Genomic DNA, 25,158 nt, shown 5'->3' on the forward strand with positions numbered 1-25,158 from the left:
TTGGACCCAACCCATATCCTGTCAAAACACGCAAATGATCACCTCTAAGTCTATATTGCGCCCTTGGTCGGATTTTTACACGTATGATTTAAGTTAGTGATCAGTGATCAAGTTTCCATGAAAAATTGTACATCGTACATAATCAACATACTTTTTTTTGAGGGAACATAATCAACATACCTTGGTGGAAGTCACTAGGTCAAACCTCATTAGCTGTAAAGTATTGGGAATGACTCAAATGTAAACCTGCGTAACTGAGTTCTTTAACCCGAGAGGCTGAAATAGCTATTGGTTCATCATGGTCATTTTTCTTACGTACTACTATAAAGAATTGTGAAGAACACATTACTTATATAGTTATATATATTGACAAAGTTACAAGAAAACAAAACCAGCATAGTTATAAAGTGTTAAGATCCAAGAAACATGATACATATAATTGACTTTTAGATGACTTTTAGACAAAATAATCATTTTCAGGAAATCGACTAAGTAGAGATGATTGGCTACTACGGAATACGGAGTATTAGTCACGGACCTCATGGTTAGCAGTTAATTATTTCAAGTTTTGGCTTCTCATTAATTGACTTTTGCAGTTTGTCCAATGATTAGGTGAATAATTAATAATAACAGATTATTAAACTCGAAATTTCATGTTCTTCGATTGTGTTAAATTCTTTAATCATAATCATCAACATATTCTTTTTGAGCTAAATATAGGTGAACTTGAACTAATTTTAGACCTAGTAATATTGGTTGAGGATAAAAGTTACTCTCGTGACCTTACTCAAGGAGAAAAGTGATCATGACCGAGAATAAAAATAACCTTATCCAGTAGTTATCCTACTCGGTCTCAAGTCACCACCGACCAGAAACAAAAGTGAACATGTTTAGATAAAAAAATGATTGAGGTCAAAGATGTAAGTGACTTTAAGGGAAAAAAGGTAAAGAGCTCGATTACTCATTCAATCCCACCACTAAATTGGTAATGTAAATCCATTTAGCATAAAAAAAAAAAAATTGCTAAAATCTAAGATATTTAAGAACAAAAGTTTGTCTTTTATAACAAAAATTTAATAGAATGCTCACTAGTTAGAACTCTTAGATGGGAAAGAGAATTTGTTGTTTCTTTTTAAAACCTAATTGTACCCACATACACGATTATATGAGCTAACAAATAAAAACTCATCGGTTAATCGAGTGTAGTAGGTACCCTGGTTAAAGTGGCCCGGAATCTTACTTTCTTTGGTAATTGGTGTTAGGTTATGACAAATACAAAACATATATTTTATGAGGAAAAACCATAAAGCCAGGAATCGAAATTAATTACCACATAATAATTAGCAAAATTTAGGATGCGTACATTCGACCAGAAACAAAAGTGAACATGTTTAGATTAAAAAAATGATTGAGGTCAAAGATGTAAGTGACTTTAAAGGAAAAAAAAGAAAGTAAAGAGCTCAATAACTCATTCAATTCGTCATTAAATTAAGGTAATGTAAATCCATTTAGAATAAAAAAACATTATTGCTAAAATCTAAAATATTTAAGTACAAAAGTTTGTCTTGTATAACAAAAATAAATAGAATGCTCACTAGTTAGAACTCTTAGATGGGGAAAGAGAGTTTGTTGTTTCTTTTCAAAACCTAATTGTACCCACATACACAATTATATTAGCTAACAAATGAAACTCATCGGTTAATCGATTATAGTAGGTACCCTGGTTAAATTGTCCGGATCCTCACTTACTTCCGTAGAATTGAAGAAACCAAGTTGTTAGGCTTTGTTCTCTTGATCAGGTCTGATCTGATTTTCTAGTTTCTAGTCTGATATTAATGTTTTATTTGAGTGATTTTCTTTTTCAGATCTTATCTGATTTTTCTGATCTGATCTAATACACAGTTACTTCCATTGTACTTGTGATCAGTTGATTTTCATGTTAAACCTCCTATAATGAATAAATATGTAACTTTGTAAGTGGTCTGAATTATCCCAAGTATGTACACCATAGAATGAGATTTAAGGAGGGGGACAAAATCAGATTGGTATGTGGACTGAAAAAATTCAAATATCGACATTGCAGTTACAATCGGCACATTTAAGAAAGAAATAAATGCGAAATGGCACTCAAGTACTCAACATTACAGTACCTATTTATTTATTTAAGACAGAGGGCACTTGCTAAGGGTAGATACAATCATACAATCGTATTAATTATTACTGTATACTGCAATGTCAGGTTGTTCATGGTTTAATTAGGGGGATAATGTTTAATAGAGCTAACGGTCCTTAAGGGTATTTTAGTTTATTTCATACACTTTGTAGATATTTGATGAATTTTCTAAAAATTCGAAGTTTTTTTTTTTTTTTGTGTGTGCGAATGAGTCACAAGGGCAATATAAATTACAAATGGGGGCGGGGGATTCGAACCTGAGACCTATTGCACACAGGCCCTCAGTCTTAACCACTATGCCAAGACATCATTGAAAAACTGTTTTACATTTAACTTTGTTTATTCAAATCGTTCCGAGTTTATGTACTACATCCGTTTCATAAAGATCTTTACGGTTACTATTTTCACAAATACTAAAAAAAATTGAAAAATTTGTAATTATTAATCCAACCTTTGCCCGGTTTTCTTTAATTAAGCCTACCTATGCGATATTTCTAAATAATCCAACCTTTTTTTCACCCATCTTTATTTTTCATTAATTAATTCATTGCTTGAAAGCTTTCCATACACTCTATTAATCATGTGGGTCTAAATATTGAGCTAAATGATTTACATAGCCAACAATTATAGTACGTCTTTAGGGTTATGATGAGGAGTACTTCACAATTAATTTTGAATCATTTCATTAGTAGCATAAGTACTTCAAGTGCGGCATGAGACAATAATTCCTTGTTATCCTTGAATGTCACTCAAGCTACGTTCTATTCACCTTTTCTGAATTTATTTTAGGTATAAATTGTACTTATCGATCCATATTTTCTCTAAACTAATCTTATTTGAATTTATCTTAACTTAACTTGACTTATTTTTTCCTGAAATAAAGGGAAATAAGGTGAACAGAACAAAGCCTCATGTACACTATTACTATTATTCTTATTATTCTTATTACTATGATTACTATTGCCTATCACTATTGAAGATTTTTCTTGTATTGTGTTCAGTTAGAATTTATAACTAACCTTATGCATAAACTACGTGCATATATTTCTTAAAGTGCATTTGAGCTACAATCGGACACATAACTATATATAAGAGTGAAGCATAAAATAAGGGGAGTACATGAGTAGAATAAATCGATTTTGAATGGCGTATTATTTTTTATTCACATACTCAATTTGGTGTTCAGATTTGTTTTTTTTTTTTGACATCGGCTAAAACTTACAGGAAACGAAAAAAGAACAAAATAAAAACCAATCTAATCTGGCTCCAAAGGATGTTGGGCCACACGAATTCCCAGTTTAATTGCTGCTTGCGCTAAGTTATGAGCATGTTGAACTTGATCTCGATCAACCTTGCAAATGAAGCATCTGCTGAAATTCTTACCTTTATCGCGAATGCTCGAAAGAGTCCATTCCTGTTGATAGTCTGGTGTCCCAGAATTCTGCAGGTTTGTAACTAAAGTAGCAGAATCTGTAAAAATACAAATTGAGTCAATAGAAAGTGAAATAGCCCAATCCATTCCTTTTAAACAGGCCTTTGCTTCTGCATGCGCCGCCGAGCTTGCCATACCCCAATCATTGCCTTCCTTTTCTCCATTCAGTGCAATTGTAGTTGATGACAAAACCCAGCCCATTCCAGTTCGATGACTATTTTTCTGCCATGCTGCATCAACTTGTAGTCGATATGTAATTGAGCCCTCATTACTTTGACCAATGTCAATGTTGAGAAATCCCGGAGGATAAGTAGAACAATGTTGTTGCGGTGACGGTAAATCCATGCTTGATATCTGAGTACCGGTAAAAACTCTGTATTGAGTCATTACGTCTTCTACCTGAGCTAAAACCGCATGTACTGTAAATCCATGCTTGAGTCATTACGTCTTCTACCTGTGTTCAGATTTGTTGTCGTAAGTTAAAAATACGTTCTAATTAATTTGATTAATTTAGGAACTACTCTGAACTAACTTTCTATAGACTCTTATGTTGTCAAAGTTTAATTATTTTTTTTAATTTTCTTTTAACAATAACCATGAACTTAATTTTATTTTAACAATAAACATGAATTGAACTTGATTTCATACATTTTGAAATGATCTTATACTTAGAATCTAGGATTTTGTTCATTCAAATTAAAGAACTTGAGTTTCTTTTGGGTGGGGTTGTGATGTCTTAGAAGTATTTTTTTAGAGAGGATGTTCCCTAATACTCAGCTCCTTTAATAAACTTGAACCATCATTGATTAATTAAGAGCTTAATCCCAAGACAATTTAATTTGAATCTGTTCTGTTAAAGCACTACTCGATCTAAAGTCTGAAACTCATTTACCCAAAAAGAAAAAGAAAGATCCTTTAAAAAAAAAAAAAAAAAACTTGAGATCCAGTTTCACTTTTTAGTAGAAAAATCTCCTCATATTTTCTACTTTCACTAGAACCCCATAATCAGTCTATCATGATAAACCGATAACAAAGAGTGATGGATAGCTCTGTTGGTTAGAGTTTTCATCTCGATTTCAGGTGATCTTGTGATCGATTCTCATCCTCCTTGTGGCTCATTCGCACCAAAAATAAATAAATTGATAAACCGATAATATCATATAAATATTTTTTATTTGTATTTATTGTAATTTTCTAAGTACAATCGGTCATATAGTGAATATGCCTGTATTTTAAAAGCATCGTAATATTAGTATTGAAGTTTTTCTAGTTCTAAATAGTGTAACTAGAAATGACAAGCTAGTGTGTCGTGTTCAGATCGTATAAAAACCTCAACAATATCAAAGTTTTCATAGTTGTAAATAGTTTAACTAGAAATGGCAAGAGTGTCGTGTTCACGTCAAATAAAAATATAAAAAAGATGTAAACACATCAACAATAAATGACGCGTTTGCATGTTCACGTCAAATGACAACTGGTTGAAAAATCTCAGCAATAACCGACTTATTTAACCAAACATATCGTGGAAATTTCATGCCGAAAAATCCTTGAGAGTAGCCTTTTTTTTTCCATATTTGATTCATATCGTGTTGTCGTATCGTATTGCGGAGTATATCAGATTTTTTACATCTTTAAATAAAGATTTTCCTTTTACAAGCAATTTTTAAAAAATAGTTTGGACAAATGAGATATTTTTTTCATAAAAATAAATAAATATAGTTTGAAGTAATTCTAAAAACAGTGGAATATTCAAATTTAGAAAACTATTGTTGGACACTTGGACCCCATTTAGCCTTTAATATGGAAAAATAAAAATAAAAATTTAACCAAAATCCTTGTCCCATTATTGGATTCCATTACCACTTTTCTTCTTCTCCTTTCTCCACTTCTACTCATTCACCACTTCCGCCCACTCTTTCCTTTCCCCTTCTCCAATCTCCAATCTCCAATCTCCCATGCTTTTCTATAGATCGATCAAAAACACTATAATTACCATTTGAAATTTCTAAGAAAGAAGCTTATTAGAAGAAGAAAAAAAGTGTTGAAAAGAAAGGAGAAGATCGAAAATGGCAGCTGAGAAATCAGGTACTTCTACACCTTCTAAAGGTCAAGCATGGTTTTGCACTACTGGTTTACCAAGTGACATCATCGTTGAAGTTGACAACATGACCTTCCATCTTCATAAGGTAACGAACTGTTCTTTCATTCTATCAACTCGTTTTTCAATTCGTTTTTTATTTATTTTTAATTTGTTGATTTTATTGTGTTTCAGTTTCCATTAATGTCGAAGAGCAAGAAACTACACGACCTCATAAGAGAGCAAGAAGAAACCAAAAATTTACCAACAAACAAAAGAAGACAAGATACGCAAAACGACGACGTTGAATCTAAATCAGAAGAAGACGACGAAGAGGAAGACGAAAACTTACTTGAACAAGTGCAGTGCCACGTGTCACTCTCAGATTTCCCCGGTGGCTCAGAAATATTTGAAACCGCCGCGAAATTCTGTTACGGCGTTAAAATCGATCTCACCGCCGCAAAAGTGGCTCCGCTGCGGTGCGCCGGCGAAGTTCTGGAAATGACGGAGGAATACTCAGAAGACAATCTCATTTCCAAAACGGAGAGGTATTTCGCAAACACCGTTCTCAAAAACATCAAGGATTCCGTCAAAACGTTGAAATCATGCGAGAAGTTACCGCCGTTGTCGGAAAACCTAGGTATTGTTGACCGATGCATCGACGCTATTTCGTCGAAAGCGTCGCTTTATGACCCGACATTGTTCGGTTGGCCAGTAAACGACGTCGTCGAAGAATCTAGAAAGAAGAAGAAGAAGAATGCGGCGGCGCCGCCGTCGAAGGTGAGTGACGCTTGGGTTGAAGATCTTGCTCAACTGAGTTCGCACCTCTTCAACCGAGTTATATCAACGATGAGGATGAAAGAGGTTAATCCTGAAGTTATTGAGAGCTGCTTGATTCACTACGCTAAGCGGTGTTTTCCGGGAATAAGCCGCTCGAATCGTAAACCGACGGCGACAGCGCCGTCGATGATGGCGTCGGAAGCGGAACAGAGGCAGTTGTTGGAGACGATCATCTCGAACCTTCCGCCGGAAAACCACACTCGATCACCGCAGGCGGCGGCGACGAGTTTTCTCTTCGGATTACTGCGAACTGCCAACATTCTCAACGCTTCGGAAACCTGTAAATCAGCTCTCGAGAAAAAAATCGGAGCTCAATTAAACCAAGCAACACTAGATGATTTGTTGATTCCGAGTTACTCATATTTAACTGAAACTTTGTATGATGTTGATTGTATTGAAAGGATTTTAAGCCATTTTTTGGCGAATCACGAAGAGAGAGAAATTGAAGGTGAAGGTGATCATCAAACCCTAGGTAATGTCAGAACTCCGGCGATTATGCACGTCGGAAAACTCATTGATGGCTACTTGTCGGAAATTGCTTCTGATGCCAATTTGAAGCCGGGAAAGTTCATTCAATTAGCTCTTTCTCCACCGGAAAAGGCACGATTGTACGACGATGGTGTTTATAGAGCCGTCGATGTCTATCTCAAGGTATAAACTACCACATTATGATTCTCCATTGTTTTTTTCTAGTGCTCTGTTCTCTACCTCTAAGCTGGTCTTATCTGATTTTTCTAGTTTATATTATAGTGTGATTTTACGTGGTTTAGTATGATATGATTTTTTAGTTTTTGTTAGATTTTTCCTTGTTTGATCTGAATTTGTCGGCTTTGGTCTGATCTGATTTATGTATTTTTCGTGAGTGTTTTTTTTTCCTTTTTTTGTTATGATTTGATCTGATTCTTCCTGGTATGGTTAGCATTTTCTTATTTGATACCTTCCCTGTTTTCTAATACTCACAACGTTTAAGCTTTTTACATTATTTAACGTAGTTTGTTAGATTATCTATTTTCAAAATATTAATTTTTTTTTTATAATTTTTACTTAAAGAGAATGATAATATTAACAATCAAATTTATGTATTGGCATGTGTGAATTAACAACACCGCGAGTTAAAACGAACATAGAAAGTATGATTTTAACAAAAACAAGTACGGAGTAATAATTAATAAAAACAAGGTGAGGAGAACATATTACTACCTCCAGTCGATAATATTTTTTACGCTTACTATCTGTAAGGATTCATATGCAATATTTAACCGCTAATGTATCCAACTCTGTATGAGAAAAAATTATAAAAAGTTCATATTTTGAAAATACATACTGTAACGAAATCAATCTAATAAAATCTTAACATTTTGATGTATATAATATAGTGATAACTTACTGTCAAAATTTTCATACTTTTTCCAAGGCGTAAAGAACTTTCCGGAAGGGATGTAATATATATATGATTTTAATTTGATTATTTACTTGTGTTCGTTTGTTGAATAATTAGGCACATCCATGGTTATCCGAAGAGGAAAGAGACAAAGTAAGCGGAGTAATGGACTGCCAAAAACTAACACTCGAAGCATGCACACACGCAGCCCAAAACGAACGCCTCCCACTCCGAGCAGTAGTTCAAGTACTCTTCTTCGAGCAGCTCCAACTCCGCCACGCCATCGCCGGAACCCTCATCACAGCCGACATCGCACCGAGCGAGTCCACTCCTCCCTCCCTCCTCGGCCACGACGAGGAGGAAGAGAGAGACAGGGGCGGCGGTGGCGGTAGCGGAGGAGGAGGCGGCGGGACGTGGAAGGAGGCAATAAAGGAGAACCAAGTGTTGAGGTTAGATATGGATAGTATGAGAACAAGAGTTTATGAGTTGGAAAGAGAATGTTCGAGTATGAAGAAAGTAATTGAGAAGTTTGATAAAGATAAAGTGAAAGTGGGTGTGGTTAATTCTCCAAAAAGATGGAGGAGTACGATGTCACGTAAGTTTGGGTGTAAGTTTAAGACACAAGTTTGTGATTCACATGAGTCAACGGTTGTGGAGACTAGGAAAGGGAGACATAATAATAATAGTCAAAGATGATTGTGAATGGTATAAAAATAGAGGTGGCAAATTGGTAATGTGGTATATTTCATTTGTATGATTTGTAATTTTTTGTTTGTTTATCAATCTAGAAAGGAGAATGTTACTACTAGTACTTTAGTAGTAGTATCATTTGGCATGGTGTTTCTCAAATTTTGTTTATAGTTCAGAATTTATTTATTTTTAATTTTTTAGAAGGTAAAATGAAGTGTCATGTCATTCTGTTAAGCTGGATTCTGCACGGTTTTACCTGGCTCGGGTTTGCAGACTAGACACTTTGAGACTAGGGGATGGTAAAGGGAACCCTCCCTCAAAGTGTTTATTAAAGATAGTATATCAAGGAGATCTTAACTATAGACTTGGAATATATTAATTGATTGATTACAGTCAATCAAAATAACTTAATTAATTTACCATAGTATATCAAGGAGATGATCCTTAATAGTGCCCATAGTGGGGATAAAATTAACCCCAAACCTTTTTGTTTGAATGTGCAATCATTTTCACTAGGCCAAAACATATTTGTTAGAGTGTATATATAGTGAATAGTTTAAATATCGATATACAAATAGTCAAAAGCCTTTCTTTTGATATGTGGGATATTAAACATATTTATAGAAAAGCAAACAGAGTAACACACTGGATTGCGAATGTAGGTCACTTTATATACAATAGAATGTATATAGATACTTGTAGTAGCCACATTTACTTCTGCTCTCTGTAGTGATTACTTGGGACTGACCATTAAACAGATGGGCTCCTAATACATTATTCTACTTACTTTCAAGAAAAAAAAAGGTCACGAATACATCGTTGTACGTGAATTGTTATAAAACCGCAAGCTAAATATTTTAAGGGTATAGAAAGGGTACGAGAATCTCCACCTTTCAAAAAGGTTAAAATGCCAATAGTGAAGATTGGATGTTGGGAGTATTGTATTAATACGAGTTTAGTGAGTGGCTTTAATTTATTGCGCCAAATAATTTATAAGTGAAGTTGGCAAACACCAAAAAAATGAGTCTTTTGAGGTGGGAGGGTGGAGTTGGAGAGAGGGACCGCAAGAAGCCAAGATGTCTAGGGGAGTGGGCAACGGTATGATGTAGTGGGGGGGATAGTTGAGGAATTATACTTTATTTCTGCGAATGATTTGGAGAGTGGGGGACTGGGTTTGTTGTCTGGTCTAGCTGGAACCAAAGGTTGATGGTTATTGTTCCGGGTATGAAACAAGTAGTGTAAAATGAGACTAATTTGTTTACGGAGAGAAAATATAAGAGTTAACGGTAAGAGGTCGGACCTATTAGAGATTGAGTAAGGCATCCTCTAAATACTTTGTAAGAGATAGAGTATTTTTTGGGGGGTTTTGATATATAACTCTTATTAAGAGTAGGTGATGTGTTTGACCTCGGATATAACTGCACACGAGTAAGTCACGGGCTTCAGGGATGTTCTGAGAAAAGGCCCTACAATGCCTAAATAAGGTGGTGGATTAATAATTTATGTGTGAAGGATAATAAATGAACATATCTTGGAGTTCGATCAACACAAAGAGGCATATTTATAGTGTTGGAAGACAAACCAATTGCTCGTTAGTTCAGTGGTGATTGAGACTGGACTTGGTAGAGATGACTACTTATTCGACCCCCCACAACAACAATCGGGAGGAGACTGAAACTTATCTACCCAGAACTCGCCCCGAATTCGAATTAGCCCTAACGGGTGAACCAGGTGTGGTAACACCAAAAATAGTGTTTGGTGACCAAGGCAAAAGGGCTTTGTCATAATGGGCTATGAGCCGCTTAAAGGAGTTGATCTCTTTTTTTTGAATGTAAAAATTAGTTCATTAGTCATACGACATTTACAATAGAAATCAAAACTAACAAATACAAAACAATTTGGATCAAACAAAATTCTAATCCGGCAAAACAACGATCGTTGTAGATGAGATCTGACAATGATGAATACCCTATTTCACATCGTTGTTTGATACAGCCTTCAACGAGGGGGTCTTTCGATCTGTTGTAGCTTTGGTATTGAATTAAATCTGATTCAATTGATTGTAGAAGTAAGAATGACATCCGTGTAACCCCGCACAAATCTTCATCAATAAATCAACTTTTCCTGCGAAATTAAAAACATGGCCCCAAACTCTCACAAGTAGAGAGATAAAACCCAATAAATGGATACAGATAACCCAATAAATGGGTAAAAAAGCTCTCCAATAGGGAGAGAATGGAGTTTTTATTCCGAACATGAAATCAAAAGCTATGAAAAACAAGAAAAAGGGGCTTACCATCAACCTAATAGTTGGTGGTAGCCCCTAGAAAATTAGGGTTTTGAAAGAGAAGGAGTTGATCTCTTTAAGCAAACAGTATTTAGAAATCTTGATGAGTTTTGTTGTGAGCAAATCGAATTGAGAGTCAATTGAACACCCAAACGGTTCAGACCAGTAGAGTGAGTGACAGAATGGGCGCATTGAAGTGGTTGTACTGTTGTAGTAGTGAAGTTGCCTAACTGATACGAAAGGGCATGCACAAGTACTTAATTGGTGTGCACATGTTGGATGCAACTACGTTTTAGATCTTACATTGCCACCTTGCCGGCTAAGTTAATCTAGTTGTAGCGTGTAAATTGGATTACTTTCTTTGTTTTAGATCAAAATTAATTAGATTACTAATTAGTACTTTATATTGAAATTTGAGTTCAAAGATAAGTTCTTTGGAGGCTTGGAGCATATTTTTGTACTTCAAAACTTGTTCATTAGAGCCTTTGAGCATATCATATGGAGGAACATTAGAGGCATGCATGGAGCATGAAAATCAATTTGTAAAGCAATTTAATTGTTGTGCGTGCCTCGAGTTTATAGTAACTTTATTGTACATCAACTCCTCATGTATGATACGTAGTATTAATTTTCGATAAACATTGATAAAGTAGTCCTGATCAAAGATAAAAGTACCCTGCTTAAGGCTCCGTTTGGTAGGGCGTAAAACGTTTTCATGGAAAACGATTTTCCCCTTTTCAATCATTTTACGTTGTTTGGTTGGATAAGGGATGTAAAACAATTTTTCATGACTCACTCAAAGGTGGAAAACCCTTTTCCATTTGAAAGGGAGGGAAACCACTTTTCCTTATTTCCTCCTTACCTCCCTCTCCTTTCTTCCCCTCAATCTTCACCATTTTCTCCCATTTTCCTTTAAGTTACCAAACAAAGGAAAACTAGTTTGGAATTGTGTTTTCCCTTGAAAAATGTTTTCCATGGAAAATCATTTTACAATGAAAACGTTTTACGCCCTACCAAACGGAGCCTAATTAATAATAAAAAAATCCTACGTACTCAAAGGAAAAATTTGATGATGATCATGGTAACTTTAATTATTTAGAGTCTTTGTTGATCAATGATCGAGTAAAATAAAATGATCATGAGAAAAGATAAAAAGTGACATGTGCTTAGGGTGAAACTTAATTACTCATTCTAGTACGTCTTTTCAATATGTAAACGTAAACTCAAATGTTTAAGTACTTTGTGTTTGTAAAGTATTCCCTACATTTTTTTTAAGTGCATAACTTTTTATTTAGAAACTTTTTTTTTTAATCATTACTCCGTATTTATAATTTTTCTCTACTACTCCACGGTCAATTATTATATTATTTATCTCTCTCGTGGTCCCTACTCAGCCCCACATACTCACACCGGCATCACTACAAGAAATTGTACCATTAACGACGAGAAATCTCGTCGCGAAAGGTCAATAATCGTTAATTAACGACGGAGTTTCCTGACGCGAACCCGTCATAAAAGAGGGCCGTCGTTAATAGAAAATCTCGTCGTTAATCCGTCGTAAAAGACATTTGCGACGGTTGTTTCCGTCTTTGTTTGGTTGTTATCCCCGTCGCAAAAGGCTTTTACGACGGGATTTTTGACCCGTCATATTTAAGTTGTCGTTAAAGATACAAATTCTTGTAGTGTAGCTTGTTACTAGAAATCTAGAACATATAATCCTTTCACGATCATCTTCCTACCATAAAATAATTCATCAATTGTCTTCATTTACATAGTACTTGTATTAATCCATTTAATTCAAGTCAAGTCCCTACAATTTTATGTTAAACAAGTTAATACACTTAAATAAAAACAAAGGTGTTCCGGTAGGATTTGGGAACGGTTGGAGATGTCTTGCTGGTTGAGTGCTGCTGTTATCCTGATGATATCCTGCGCAGATAACAAAGATGAACTAGCCTCGAGGGTGATTCGAGGATCCCCCCTCCGATGCTAAAGTCAGGTATGATGAGTGATAAGTATTTTGGTTTTAGTGGAAATGATTGTGTTTGCGTACCTTTTGTCATAAATGAAGCCCATATATATAGGCGCGGGTCGGGCGTACGGACAAATGGGTCCTACCCGATTGATAGCGACCCGTTGACTTCTTGGTTTGGTCACGTGCCTCCTCCCTACCGGTTTGTAAGAGATGCTGGTAGGGAATAATAACTGCCGTTAAGGATTATTTGCCTTTATCCTTACAGTTTGGTGATGCTACCAGCCAGCTGGTAGCATACCCGTACAACTAGCCCCCTCAGAGTGAGCATATCTGTCTTGACTGATGTGCTTGCTCTGAAAATAGTGCTCTCCATACAACTAGCCCCCTCAGACTGCGCGCTTTCCGCGAAATGCTGGTGTGTTTATGTGTTAAGTGCTGATTAGCTTTCTCGTAGTGAATACCACCTGTAATTTCGCTGAAACTAAGCAGATAGGGTGTCCTGCTCCCTCTTACCGATATGCTCCTTTGGGGATGCTTGGACGCTGACTGGTCCCCTTGAGATTTTGGATGCTGACTAGTCCCCTTGAGGTTTTGGATGCTGACTAGCCCCCTTGAGGTTTTGGATGCTGACTAGTCCCCTTGAGGTTTTGGATGTTGACTAGCCCCCTTGAGGTTTTGGATGCTGACTAGTCCCCTTGAGGTTTTGGATGCTGACTAGCCCCCTTGAGGTTTTTGGAATTTTTTAGGAAGTATTTTGAATTTGTACCGCTTAAATTTATTCCACGTGTGATGCATCTGCGTGCTATGCGACGCGTGTCGCTTTATCATTTTATTTCAATGGCTGAGATTTGCTCTGTCCTTTCAACTGCCTTTACCTGTCAAATCGCCCGTTTTCCTCGATTTTTGACTATTTAACTTTCTTTTCTTAAAACGTCAAAACACTTTCGCTCTTTTCTTCAAACTTTTCTCTCTCTTTCTCAAATCTTCTCCTTTGTTCCTGCGAGTTATTTTTTCGGCGCTGTTTCTGTTGCTGACTGTGGTGCTTGCGGAAGTGTTGTACCTCGGTTCTGGGCTGCTAAATTTCCGTTGTGCGAGAAGGTATAGTCTTTTTTGTTTTTGTTTCTTCCTTCGTATAGGTTTATATTTGGGTGTAATGTCGGGTGAGCGAGATAGTGATAATGTGTTGAGTGGGGCTGGGTATGACGATGCTGACCCTGCGTCTACCTCTGAGGATGTCAATTTTGAGGATGATGATAAACCGTCTGCCTCTGACTATTTTGAGCCGTCTTACGAGGATGCTGCGAAGGAATTACAGGCTCATATGCGCAAACAGGTACGAGCCGACATTCGTCATGATTTGAATTTAGTAGATAACTGCGAAACAATCCCGGCAGTGGATGCTCCCTCTATTGCCCTTGAGTACGAACTTCGATCATGGACGCAATTTATGGACCCTGCTGGTAAAGGATATGGTGACTATGGCACTAACTTTGGCAATGTTGTTGTGTCTTTTAACCAGGATGCCGTCAGGGGTGCCCATCTAGAGGACGTGGCTGGTGGGAGCCGTCAGATGGATGAAGGGGAGGTTAGCAGTCGTGCTAACGATGTTGCGGGGTCCGATAACTCCGCCGGTAGTGGTGGGGGAGATGATGAGGATGTAGGGGATTCAATTTTGGAGTCTGATGATGATATTGGCCGGTTGTGGGATGATGGTGAAGACGTGACCTCTCTGTGTGAGCAGGTTTTGAGAGAAGGGGATCTGGATGTGGAACCAGATTCCGATACGGAGGAGATGAGCTACAGGGTTGAGAGTCCTCCTCCTGCTGGTAGTGCCGTTTACAAAGATAAAATAATCAAATCTTTCCGTGATAGGGCTATCAAAGACGACCATCCGCGCTGGGCCAAAGAGTATTTGAAACTGCCCAAAGGGTACCGTCTCGTGATTCCTGCTGAGGGGAGTGTGATTTTGGATTGTCCTCCTGATCATATCGGCGTGTATGCCCATCATCTAGATTTCGGCCTCCGATTTCCTCTTCATCCTTTTATAGAGAAGGTATTCCGGGCTTGGAATGTATGTTTGGCGCAGGTAACGCCTCAGGTAGTGAGGAATGTTGTGGCTTTTACCTGGCTGCTATCTTTTAAACAATGGCCCCAAACCATTAACCTGTTTAGGCGGCTGATTTGGTTGAAAAAGTACAAGAAGAAGTCTGGATGGTGGTCTTTTTACACCAAGGCAAGCAAAATGACAGTCAACCCCAAGCTGTCTAGCTGTAAAGATTGGGAAAAGAAGTTCTACTGGTTGAGAGTGCCTTCTGATTTCCCCATTCGGACTCGCTTTCATCTCCCCCGTCCTCATATGAACCATTACCCCATTCGGGAGTTGGGTTTCAGGGAGAAAAGGGCCCACCAGTTTGTGTCCTGTTTGCATGTTGACACCGGTTTGCAGAAGTCTGTGACCGTTCCTAAGTACTGGTTGCCTCCTGCTAAGTATATTTTGGGAAATGGGCCGCTGTCTGCAGTTGGCTTGTGCCACACCCATACTCTTGGTATGGTCGTGGGGCTGATAGCTATATCCCCCTCTTATATTGTTTAAGTATGCTTTTCTTGTTTTGTACGCATTGTTGTTTGTCTGTGTTTAAATCTTTTGTTTGTTTTTTCTTACCAGGTCTGCATACTCTCAACTTTGCTATTCTCGGTTTGGGCAAAGACGGTCGTCCTACTACCAACAACCCTCCCAATCCGAAAGGTGTGTTTTCTACTCTGTCGACCTACGCAACCCAAGCCAACAAAAAGCGTGGTTCGACTCGGGAGGAGGTTGCGAGTGAGTCTCCTGCTAAGAAGACAAAAAGATTAAGCTCCATACCAGCTCCCAAACCACTTTCCATCCGTGCACCCACTGGAGTTGTTTTCAAAACGACTCATACTGCTCCCGACAACCCTGCTCCAAAACCTGTCTTCAAGACCGTCCATACTGCTCCTGACATGGCTGGTGGTTTTAAAAGTTTGGATTGCGGTCGTGGTGCTGCACTTACTGGCAGGCGTCCTCGCGATCGTAACCAACCCTTCACTCGGGTGAATCGGTCTCGAGTGGACGGTACTACACAGCCTGCCCCTGACAAGTCTCAGCAGAAGTCTCCTGAGAAGGGTATTGAATCAGCTGCCGATGCGAACGTCGCAGGCCAAGGGGTGATGCTGTTGAGAATGTTGAGCCGATAGCCCAACCAGACTTGATGGTTGTGGATCTTATGACTCCAACCCGCCAGAATCAGGAGCAAGAGGTTAATGATACTGATGTTGCTGGTATGGGCCAGAAGACTCCTCCTCTCATGCCTCCTACTCTTCATACCTCTTCTGGGTATGTTCGCCCTAGCCAGAGCGCTGGTACCAGCTCTGGTCTGAACATGGGTGTCTTCGTCCGTCCTGGAGAGTGGATTGAGAAGACTCCGATTTGCTTAACTCCCAGGAAGATGAAGTACTTTGAGGTTCCTCCTGGTGAGCCTGACGAATCCTGGAACCCTAAAATTGATCTTCTTCGTGGTGAGTCGATACTCACCGATGACTGCAAAGGAGGTGGTTGCATGGGTTGGAGGGCTTTGAAGGATCTGGCTACTCCTCGCGACAATCCTGCTGCTGAGATTGACGCGCCGGCTGCCCAACATATGAATGACTTGCTCAAGGTATGAAGTCGGTGCTACTTTTATGGTATGCTTTTTGTATATATATATATATTTGCTCAAGGTATGCATTCGGTGTTGTTTTTGACGAATTGTCTTTTGTAGGCCTGCAACTCTGCAGTGGAGCTTGTGAAGCTGTACCTCTGCTACCAGGAGCAGAATGAAGACCTTCAGAAAAGGCAGGCTGAGCTGGAGAAGCAGGTGAATGACGCCAAGCAAGATCTGGACCAAAAAACTTCTGAGCTGAAAAGGGTGAAGCAACGCAACCAAGAGTTGGAGAATGTTGCGAACAAACTGGAGGCAGAGGAGACCAAAAACAAAGAGCTGTCTGAGAAGTTGCTGGAGGCGGATGAGAAGGCCAAAGCTGCTTACAAGACCGGTGCTCGGGATGGTGCCTTGCGATTTTCTCGGTCCCAGACCTATAGTAAGCGTATCACGGATAGTCATAACGGTGGCTGGTTTGCTGCCCACCGTTGTGGCGTTCATGGTATTGGCCTTACCAAGGAGGACTGTGAGGATATTGAGTATGCTTTCCTGGTGGAGGAAAAGCACAGGGTACCAACCGGTTGGGAGTCACAGATCATTCCGGAGGAGATCATTCAGAATGCTGATCCCTTGACTCTCCCTCCCATTGAGCTGAAGGAAGAAGACTACCTGGATCCTGCCCTGCTGTCTTCCAGTACCAACCAGACGGATCATCAACAAGTTTGAAGGTGCGGGCAGTCATCACCGGTATCATCCTGTGGTTCATCTGGCGTTGCTGCTTTTAAAGATTAGTTTATTTTTTTAGACGCACTTTTGGTATCAGCTGTTTGTGGCACTTTTTGCCCTGGGATATTTTATGCTTGTTTTTGTAAACTTTACCTTGTGCCATTTTTGATCAGCTAACAAATGTCAGTTTTGGTGTTGGCTGTCGAATTTGCTTTATTCAGATGGTGTTGCTCTTATGCTTATGATATTGTGTTGTTTATTTTATTTTTCTATTTTATGCTTGCCCTCATTTATGCAATTGTGCTGTTTGAATCTGGTACTTTACTCCGAGTCAGCAAGCTGATAGTAGCCTTGCTGACTTACTTTAAGGGTTTGATTCGTATCACCCCGAGTCAGCAAGCTGATAGTAGCCTTGCTGACCTACTTTAAAGGTTTGAATCACGATTTTTGATTATACATTACCCCGAGTCAGCAAGCTGATAGTAGCCTTGCACTACTACAAATCCCGCTAATTCTCGACAATAGCTGCTCGACGCCGAAGGTACAGCGTTGGTGAAATTTTTGGTCCGCGTATTTTCTCGACACGGTTTGTCGTCTTCTCTAAAAGTGGACACAGAAAGGCGTCGAGTACTTGGCACATGCTGGGCACGTGGTAGACTAATATTCTGCTTCAAAAAATTTGGGGGAAAAACACCCACTCCCTCCCCGTGTAACTGAACCCTAGCCTCCCACTAATCAACTTCTCTCTCATTCAATTCATATTCTCGAAAAATCACAGATCTATCAACTGATTTCAACCAGAGATCGAGGACTCTTTGGTTTCTATTCGGGTTTTCCTACGTTTCAAGGTTACCTTGCTGATGTAACTTGTAATTTTGTGTATTCCGCTGTTAATTTGCGATATCAATTTTGTTTTATATCTTCGTTTTTATTCCTTCCTCTTCGTAGATCTATTGTTCAATTCTAGAGATTTTAATTCATTATTTGGCAAGATTGGTTTCGTTTTTTATTCGGGTAATTTATTGGTTTGTTTATAACTATTTTGTTACTAGATTGAAGATTTGGAAGATAGCTCGGGAAATCGTTAACCGTGTTTGGTTGTAGGTAATGAAATTTATTATTAAATATTCGAGTTTGATTCAGATTTGTGTATTTATAGTTTATCTGGTCAATGGCTCCTGATGATATCAAGGAGAAGGCCAACAAAGAAGGCAAGACTTCAGTCATTGATGTCACTCAGTTCGTTTTTTTAAGGTTTTTGGTAAGGGTGTTCTGCCTAATTCTCATCCTGTTGTTATTTAGGGTAAGTTTATTTCTAAAATTGTTGAAGAGAAGATCAAGGCCAGTGTTCTTTACTTTTAGTTATTACCCAGTACAATTTTGGTTATATATTTGTGTTAGGAGGAACATTTATATTCTTTTTGATCTAGATCCGGGATTTGAGAACGCTTTTGTTGTTCTTAATTCATTCGATTAAATGATATGAAATAGTTTTCAATAAATTTGGTTTTTATATTTATGTTAAATCAGATATTTGGGATGTTTAGATATTTGATTGGATGATGCTTTATGGTCTCTTAATTTTGCTTTGAATCTTCATTGGGTGTCCTAAAACAGTAACATATGGGCATTATTTGCAGCAATTTGTTGTCTTGAGACTCAACTGAGATTGAATTGAAGCTTTAATGGAACGCAATTACCTGTCTCCATGTATTTTGTCAATGATTATGGGTTCATTTATTGGTTTAATGAAATGAATTTCATAGTTTGACCATATTTGGCTTAAATTTTATGGCCATTAGCACCACATGATTCCCAATAGGACAAGTACGGTAATATTCTACAGTAATTGATTTAATTAAGCTGCCTGGGTTTAACAATTGTTTGATATTCTCTGTATGATGTTACTGAATTTGCAAATATGAGAAGGGTCTCTTTCGTTTCAGTTTTTCAGTATGTGTACCGATTTATTCAATTATTATTACTGGCTTATTTCAGATTTATATTTTTCCATCTTTAGGGTTTTATCTGAGGATTTCACTACAACAAAACACGCTAATTCTCGACGACATGAGCTCGACGCGATACGTACAACGTTGGGGAAAATTTTGGTCTGTCCTCAAGCCTTTTAACTGATTCGAATAATTCCTCCATATATCATAACATGGTTTGATTCTTTAACTCCCCAGACAAAAAGCAACCTCATGCTCGCATTTCCTTATTTCATCTGATATTGTTCTCTTCAATCATAGTTGTAGGTTCAATCTGCAAGTAGCCTCGCAGTTTGTTTCGAGTCATGTTTTATTCAGTTCCAATTTATGACATGTCACTTGTCAATGGCCAGAGGGATTGCCTCTGTTCCAGGCCTGCCAGCTATGGAGATGACCAAGCGGCTCAACATCATGAACTTGCTCTTCCCACAAGGGATTGAATGAATACACCAAAAATCAAGGTAATTAGTTTTGATTCCATTTCTTTTACATTTTCACAAAAATATATTTAAAAATTGATTCCTTCTGATAATATCAAGGCATGATATTTTCTAATGTAGTGCTAATCACTCTTGCATATATTTTTTTGTTCTACTTGTATCTTGAAATAAAATCAGGAAAATTCGACAGCCAGTGTACCAAGGCCTAACCCTCAAGGTCTTATCATGCGTACCATCAGGACAACAAATTCTGATCCAATGATAACCCTCAAGATTCTTATGAGGCATTGAGAGAGCATTGACTAATGCGATTAATTTTATGATACTAGATCTTGGATGTAATTGAGTTTGATAAGTTGTTGAGTTGAGTTCCTTTGTAATAAAAATAAAAACATTGATTAACATCTGAATGCAAAAAAAAAAATCTTTATTAATTCATAATTTCCTGCTTTTTTAAGGAAATTTTTTGCAGCATCACTCTAGCTTGTGTCTTTTGTAAATTGTGTTCAGAGGCTGCAAGATGGGATTGTGTGCTTCAAGAGTAAGTTTATGCGAATCCCTTTTAACACTATTTTGAACAACTCTCAATGGATGGATTTTGTTATCATTATGTTTAATGCCTTATCTAACCATCTTTGAACTAAACCCCTCTCCTCAATTTATCTGAATCCCTTTATTAATACTGTTTTGAACAACTCTCAATGTACGCTTTCATGTTTATATTCAACTCTAGTTTGTAACTGAAGTAGTATGCTAATGTTATGCTGTCTTTGTTACTAAGGTGCTCAGATCATCAGGACCTGATCTGTTCTGGTGAGTTGTGTTCATTATGTTCTGAAATTATAGTTTATATAGTGTGTGCGTCTTTCTCATGTACTTGGTTGAGCTAGCTAGTTTAATGACCAAGTGATCTTTGAACAACATCTCCTAGTTCTATAGGTCTATTCCTCGTATTCTACTTATTTGATTAATTTTTCTTAATTTATTTGTTAAAGTCGGTTTGAATATGAGTGCATAAACTATCAGAGTGGTGGGAAAGAATTTCGAAACTCCTAAAATCAATCTCACATATCCGGTTCTAACAGCTTTGCAAACCATCAAGCTTATTATGTATGAATCATGAACTTAGCCCTATAAATTACACTACGATATGTATTATAAAATTGGATGAAAGAGTATAAATGGACTCACAATGCTTTCTTTTACTCATAGATTTTGTGTTTGTTAAATATATGCATCTTATCTTGTCAGATTTTCTATAGTACTTTTTACATTGCTACCCATGTATAGGAAGACAAGCATAGAGAAAAAATGAATTTATTAGCCCATTGGATAAAATCTCATACGGGTAAGGACGAAACCTTTCTGTTGTGGTATGAGTCCAAACTTAGTCGCCTTATTAAGCTATTTTTTGGTGAAAAAGATAGGTGTGATTGATACCACTCTTAGCTTGAGGGGGGTGTAGATCTAGTCCATAACTCTGTCAATAAAAGCAGGACCTCGTAATAAGTTTAATCTGTAAGCTAGCCTGGAAATGAAGTCTTCTGATAACTTTTTGGTGTTCTCTTCTTTATTGTATAAGCAAATAGTACTATAGAATGGTTCTGCAAATTCATGAAGTTCTAAAGTTAAAACGATGGGATAATAATATGCTATGCAATACAAGATGTATGCTAAATTATAACTTTTAATATGCTATGCAATACAAGATGTATGCTAAATTATAACTTTTTATTTCATTGAAAAAAAAAAGTGGTATTCTACCGCAATGGTTACCAAACTCCACAAAACCTGAACAACCACTTTTATTTATCATATACATGTCTGGTTGTTGATTCTTGTTTTTGTTATGGATGCATTGTATTGGAGTTGTTATTGTAGCTTAAAACTAAGTGCTGCACCAAATACGAGTTCTGCTCTTCCACTTTTATTCCTTGTCAAAATTTACAGGTTCTGCTCTACCTGATCTGCTTGTGCTATTTTCGAAATAGTTTATAAGCATTGGAATAAAATAGATGATATCATGCTGCCATTTTTATTAATTGTTACTATTCCTTTTAGGTTGTTACTGTAATCTACGGAAATTGACAAGAGAGAAACGAATGACTGCCATAAAGCTAAGGTTGCTAGAAAGGACATCGAGTTGGGATCCTATATTTATTCGACGCCCTGTTGCTGCTCCATCATTGATCATGTATTTTTTTAGATAATGTTTTTGCTGAGTATTAGGTTTTTATATGTGAGGGATTTTTTGATGTATGTATACCTTTGTAATTGATATTTGTATATTCTTATTTTTGGAAATAAAACATGTTGCTGCTAGCTTGTTATGACAGTGTTTGTTTATTTTATATTAAAATCGTCTATGATCAACCTTTTTTGGTATAGTATGTTAGTTCAGCCAAATAACAACGGTTGAAAGAATTCTCGACGACCAAAGGCGTCGCAAAAATAAAGATTTTTATTTTGAGCGTGGCGGGTAAGTGGGATTCTAGACACTGTATAAAATTTCTAGTCGCATAAAGGCGTCGAGAATCACGACGCTGGGAAAAAGGACAGGACCCTAAAAACCGTCGAGATTATTGACGCAGAAAAGCGTCGAGAATTCTCGACTAACTTTTTGACGACGCTTTCTGTAAGCGACGAGGAGCAATTTCTCGACGCCTTAAGGCGTCGATAAATGGCCGAAAAAGCGACTTTAAAGTACGCGATTTGTAGTAGTGTTGCTGACCTACTTTAAGGGTTTGATTCGTATCACCCCGAGTCAGCAAGCTGATAGTAGCCTTGCTGACCTACTTTAAGGGTTTGAATCACGATTTTTTGATTATACATTACCCCGAGTCAGCAAGCTGATAGTAGCCTTGCTGACCTACTTTAAGGGTTTGAATCACGATTTTTTGATTATACATTACCCCGAGTCAGCAAGCTGATAGTAGCCTTGCTGACCTACTTTAAGGGTTTGATTCTTCTGCTTTGAATTCCTCGACTTTCTTTCATTTCATGGACCATAACAGGCCTGGCTCAATCGGCCTTTTTGGGTTAGTGACTACACATAAAACTTTCTAAGGACGCTGGCGTTCCATGAATTTTTTAGTGTTGTTCCACCCATATCCATCAGCCTAAAAGCTCCTGGTACGATTTCTTCCCATATCTGATAAGGCCCCTCCCAGTTTGGGGTTAACTTCCCTTGGACCTTTGCCTTGCCTGTAGCTGCAGTTCTGCGGAGCACCAGGTCTCCTACCTCAAGCTGTCCCTCATAGTTGTATGGGAACATGATCCTTCTTGGCCGATTGTACTGCCTGATTTCAAATCCTACCGGGTGATATTAGCATCAGCTCATCACTCCTGATATACTCATTTGCTTTTCTCAAGGCCTCCCCCAGCGAGGTAAATGACTTTCTTCCCAGGTACCTTTTGAACTCGCATTCCTGCATCCCTCTCAACAGAGCCAAGACGGCTATTTCTTGCTGTAAATCTGGTATTGTGATGGATTCGTTGTTAAAACGAGTAAGGTATTCTCTCAGCGGCTCCTTCGGCCTTTGTGAGATTGACATCAGCTCTCCAGATGTTTTCTTTCGTTCAACCTTGCTAATGAACCGCCTCACAAAGTCTTCTTGGATCTGCCGAAAACTGAATATCGATCCGGCCGGCAACTTCTTATACCAATCGGCTGCCACCCCTGATAATGTGGTTTGGAACACTTTGCACCACATGGCATCTGAGTCAGAATACAGCATCATGTGTTGTTCGAAAGCGGTGGAGTGATTTTCGGGGTCTGTGGTTCCGTTGTATTTGCACGTCGGCATCTTTACTTTCTCCATAGGTTGCTCCAGTATACCCCTGCAGAGTGGGGAGTCTTTGGGGTGTATGGTTCGCCTCATCGGCTCCTGATGAGGTAGATATCCTTCATATCTATTCCAACCTGGTTGTGGAGACTATACGATGTACTCTTCGTGATACGGTGTCGATTCCCTACCAGCAGGAAACGACCCTTCTTGCTCTGACACCGACTCCCGGCGTCTAGTGGACCTTTCTCTGCGCCGAGAGCTATGCCTTTTTCTTCTACCCGGATTTTCACTCTGTACAAGTATTGGTTCAGGTTGTGCTGGCAGTACCACTTCATGCTCTAGGGTTTCGTAGAGATTTCTAACCGGCATCACACCCGGGCGATTGCCGGTAACCACGATCTGATTTCCCTCTGTCCTCCTTGAGGACAGTTCAGCCATTGCTTTCATGACGGCCGACGCCGTCAGCAGCTGTTGTGGTGTGAACCTTTGGGACAACGCCGAGAGGTTGCTCTGAATCTGTGGGGGTGATGGGGAATCCTGTGCCCTTTCTTCCATGGACGTTTCGTCCTCTATGATCACGTCGTTCGGGTCTTCAAAACCTGGGGGGGCAATGCTTATCTGTGACTTGAGTGTTTTTGGGGGAGGATCGGTAAGTGGTGTGACTTGGCTGGTTGAGACAGGTAAGAGAGAAGGTTTGACTGCGGGTTGTGCTACTGATGTTGGTGTGATCACTGCTGATTGTGGGAGATTGTTGTTTTTTCTAGGTTTTTTGTTGTTGGTATCCATGATGGCTGATTTACTTGACAAGGTTGGGAAGTCCCCTCCTTCTAGCGCCAATTGTTCCGGTAGGATTTGGGAACGGTTGGAGATGTCTTGCTGGTTGAGTGCTGCTGTTATCCTGATGATATCCTGCGCAGATAACAAAGATGAACTAGCCTCGAGGGTGATTCGAGGATCCCCCCTCCGATGCTAAAGTCAGGTATGATGAGTGATAAGTATTTTGGTTTTAGTGGAAATAATTGTGTTTGCGTACCTTTTGTCATAAATGAAGCCCATATATATAGGCGCGGGTCGGGCGTACGGACAAATGGGTCCTACCCGATTGATAGCGACCCGTTGACTTCTTGGTTTAGTCACGTGCCTCCTCCCTACCGGTTTGTAAGAGATGCTGGTAGGGAATAATAACTGCCGTTAAGGATTATTTGCCTTTATCCTTACAGTTTGGCGATGCTACCAGCCAGCTGGTAGCATACCCGTACAAAAGGAATAATTATTATTAGCTTAGACCCTCCTCTATATATTTACACTTTTGGTAGTTGCATGTCTTTTCATTTTTATGAATGACAATTCATCCAACTACTCGCTATTTATAACTTCATCCATCACTGCCCAATAGGGCCCCACTTTAATTAGGGTTCCGACCGGTTGGTGACTTGGTGTAGCTCTAGTAAATACGATGAGTTCGTACTCAACGTTTGTTATGTCAAGATTTTGTGAAAAAAAAAATTAAAAAAAAATGTTATTGCGGAGTAACAATACTCAAACATGTGATTCTATTTTTATTTAGAGGTGATCAAAATTCGGATCGGGTTTTAACACAAAAAATTATACCCAAATCCATAAATTTGGTGCTGATCGAAACAGGCTTTTCCGGACCGAGCTCGGATTTTGATCTAAAAATACATATTTTATGCTACCT

General features: G+C 38.4%; 2 protein-coding genes and 1 long non-coding RNA gene across 10 annotated transcripts; all 3 read left to right on the forward strand.

Moving 5' to 3' along the window:
• The first annotated feature begins 5,428 nt into the window (after nucleotides 1-5,428).
• LOC110787491 (BTB/POZ domain-containing protein At5g66560) lies at nucleotides 5,429-8,803 on the forward strand. The gene is made up of 3 exons (XM_021992117.2): nucleotides 5,429-5,791; nucleotides 5,878-7,173; nucleotides 8,021-8,803. The coding sequence occupies exons 1-3, from the start codon at nucleotides 5,672-5,674 to the stop codon at nucleotides 8,597-8,599; spliced, it is 1,995 nt and encodes a 664-aa protein (XP_021847809.2). The 5' UTR covers nucleotides 5,429-5,671; the 3' UTR covers nucleotides 8,600-8,803.
• A 4,348-nt stretch (nucleotides 8,804-13,151) lies between these two features.
• LOC130470599 (uncharacterized) lies at nucleotides 13,152-17,507 on the forward strand. The gene is made up of 3 exons (XM_056841065.1): nucleotides 13,152-13,953; nucleotides 15,521-16,532; nucleotides 16,635-17,507. Exons 2-3 carry the CDS (start codon nucleotides 16,086-16,088, stop codon nucleotides 17,238-17,240), a joined length of 1,053 nt encoding a protein of 350 aa, XP_056697043.1. The 5' UTR covers nucleotides 13,152-13,953; nucleotides 15,521-16,085; the 3' UTR covers nucleotides 17,241-17,507.
• A 364-nt stretch (nucleotides 17,508-17,871) lies between these two features.
• Nucleotides 17,872-22,006, forward strand: LOC130470600 (uncharacterized). 8 transcript variants are annotated; one of them, XR_008931311.1, is made up of 8 exons: nucleotides 17,890-18,088; nucleotides 18,293-18,344; nucleotides 19,261-19,351; nucleotides 19,585-19,692; nucleotides 19,849-20,034; nucleotides 20,130-20,212; nucleotides 20,453-20,484; nucleotides 21,733-22,006. It is a non-coding gene; the product is annotated as an uncharacterized lncRNA (long non-coding RNA). The 8 variants fall into 8 exon arrangements; XR_008931314.1 differs by having other exon boundaries at nucleotides 20,461-20,484; XR_008931309.1 differs by having other exon boundaries at nucleotides 17,879-18,088; nucleotides 20,130-20,484.
• The last annotated feature ends 3,152 nt before the right edge of the window (nucleotides 22,007-25,158 follow it).

Source organism: Spinacia oleracea, chromosome 3, assembly GCF_020520425.1.
Source record: "Spinacia oleracea cultivar Varoflay chromosome 3, BTI_SOV_V1, whole genome shotgun sequence".
In the NCBI taxonomy this organism is placed as follows: domain Eukaryota; kingdom Viridiplantae; phylum Streptophyta; class Magnoliopsida; order Caryophyllales; family Amaranthaceae; genus Spinacia; species Spinacia oleracea.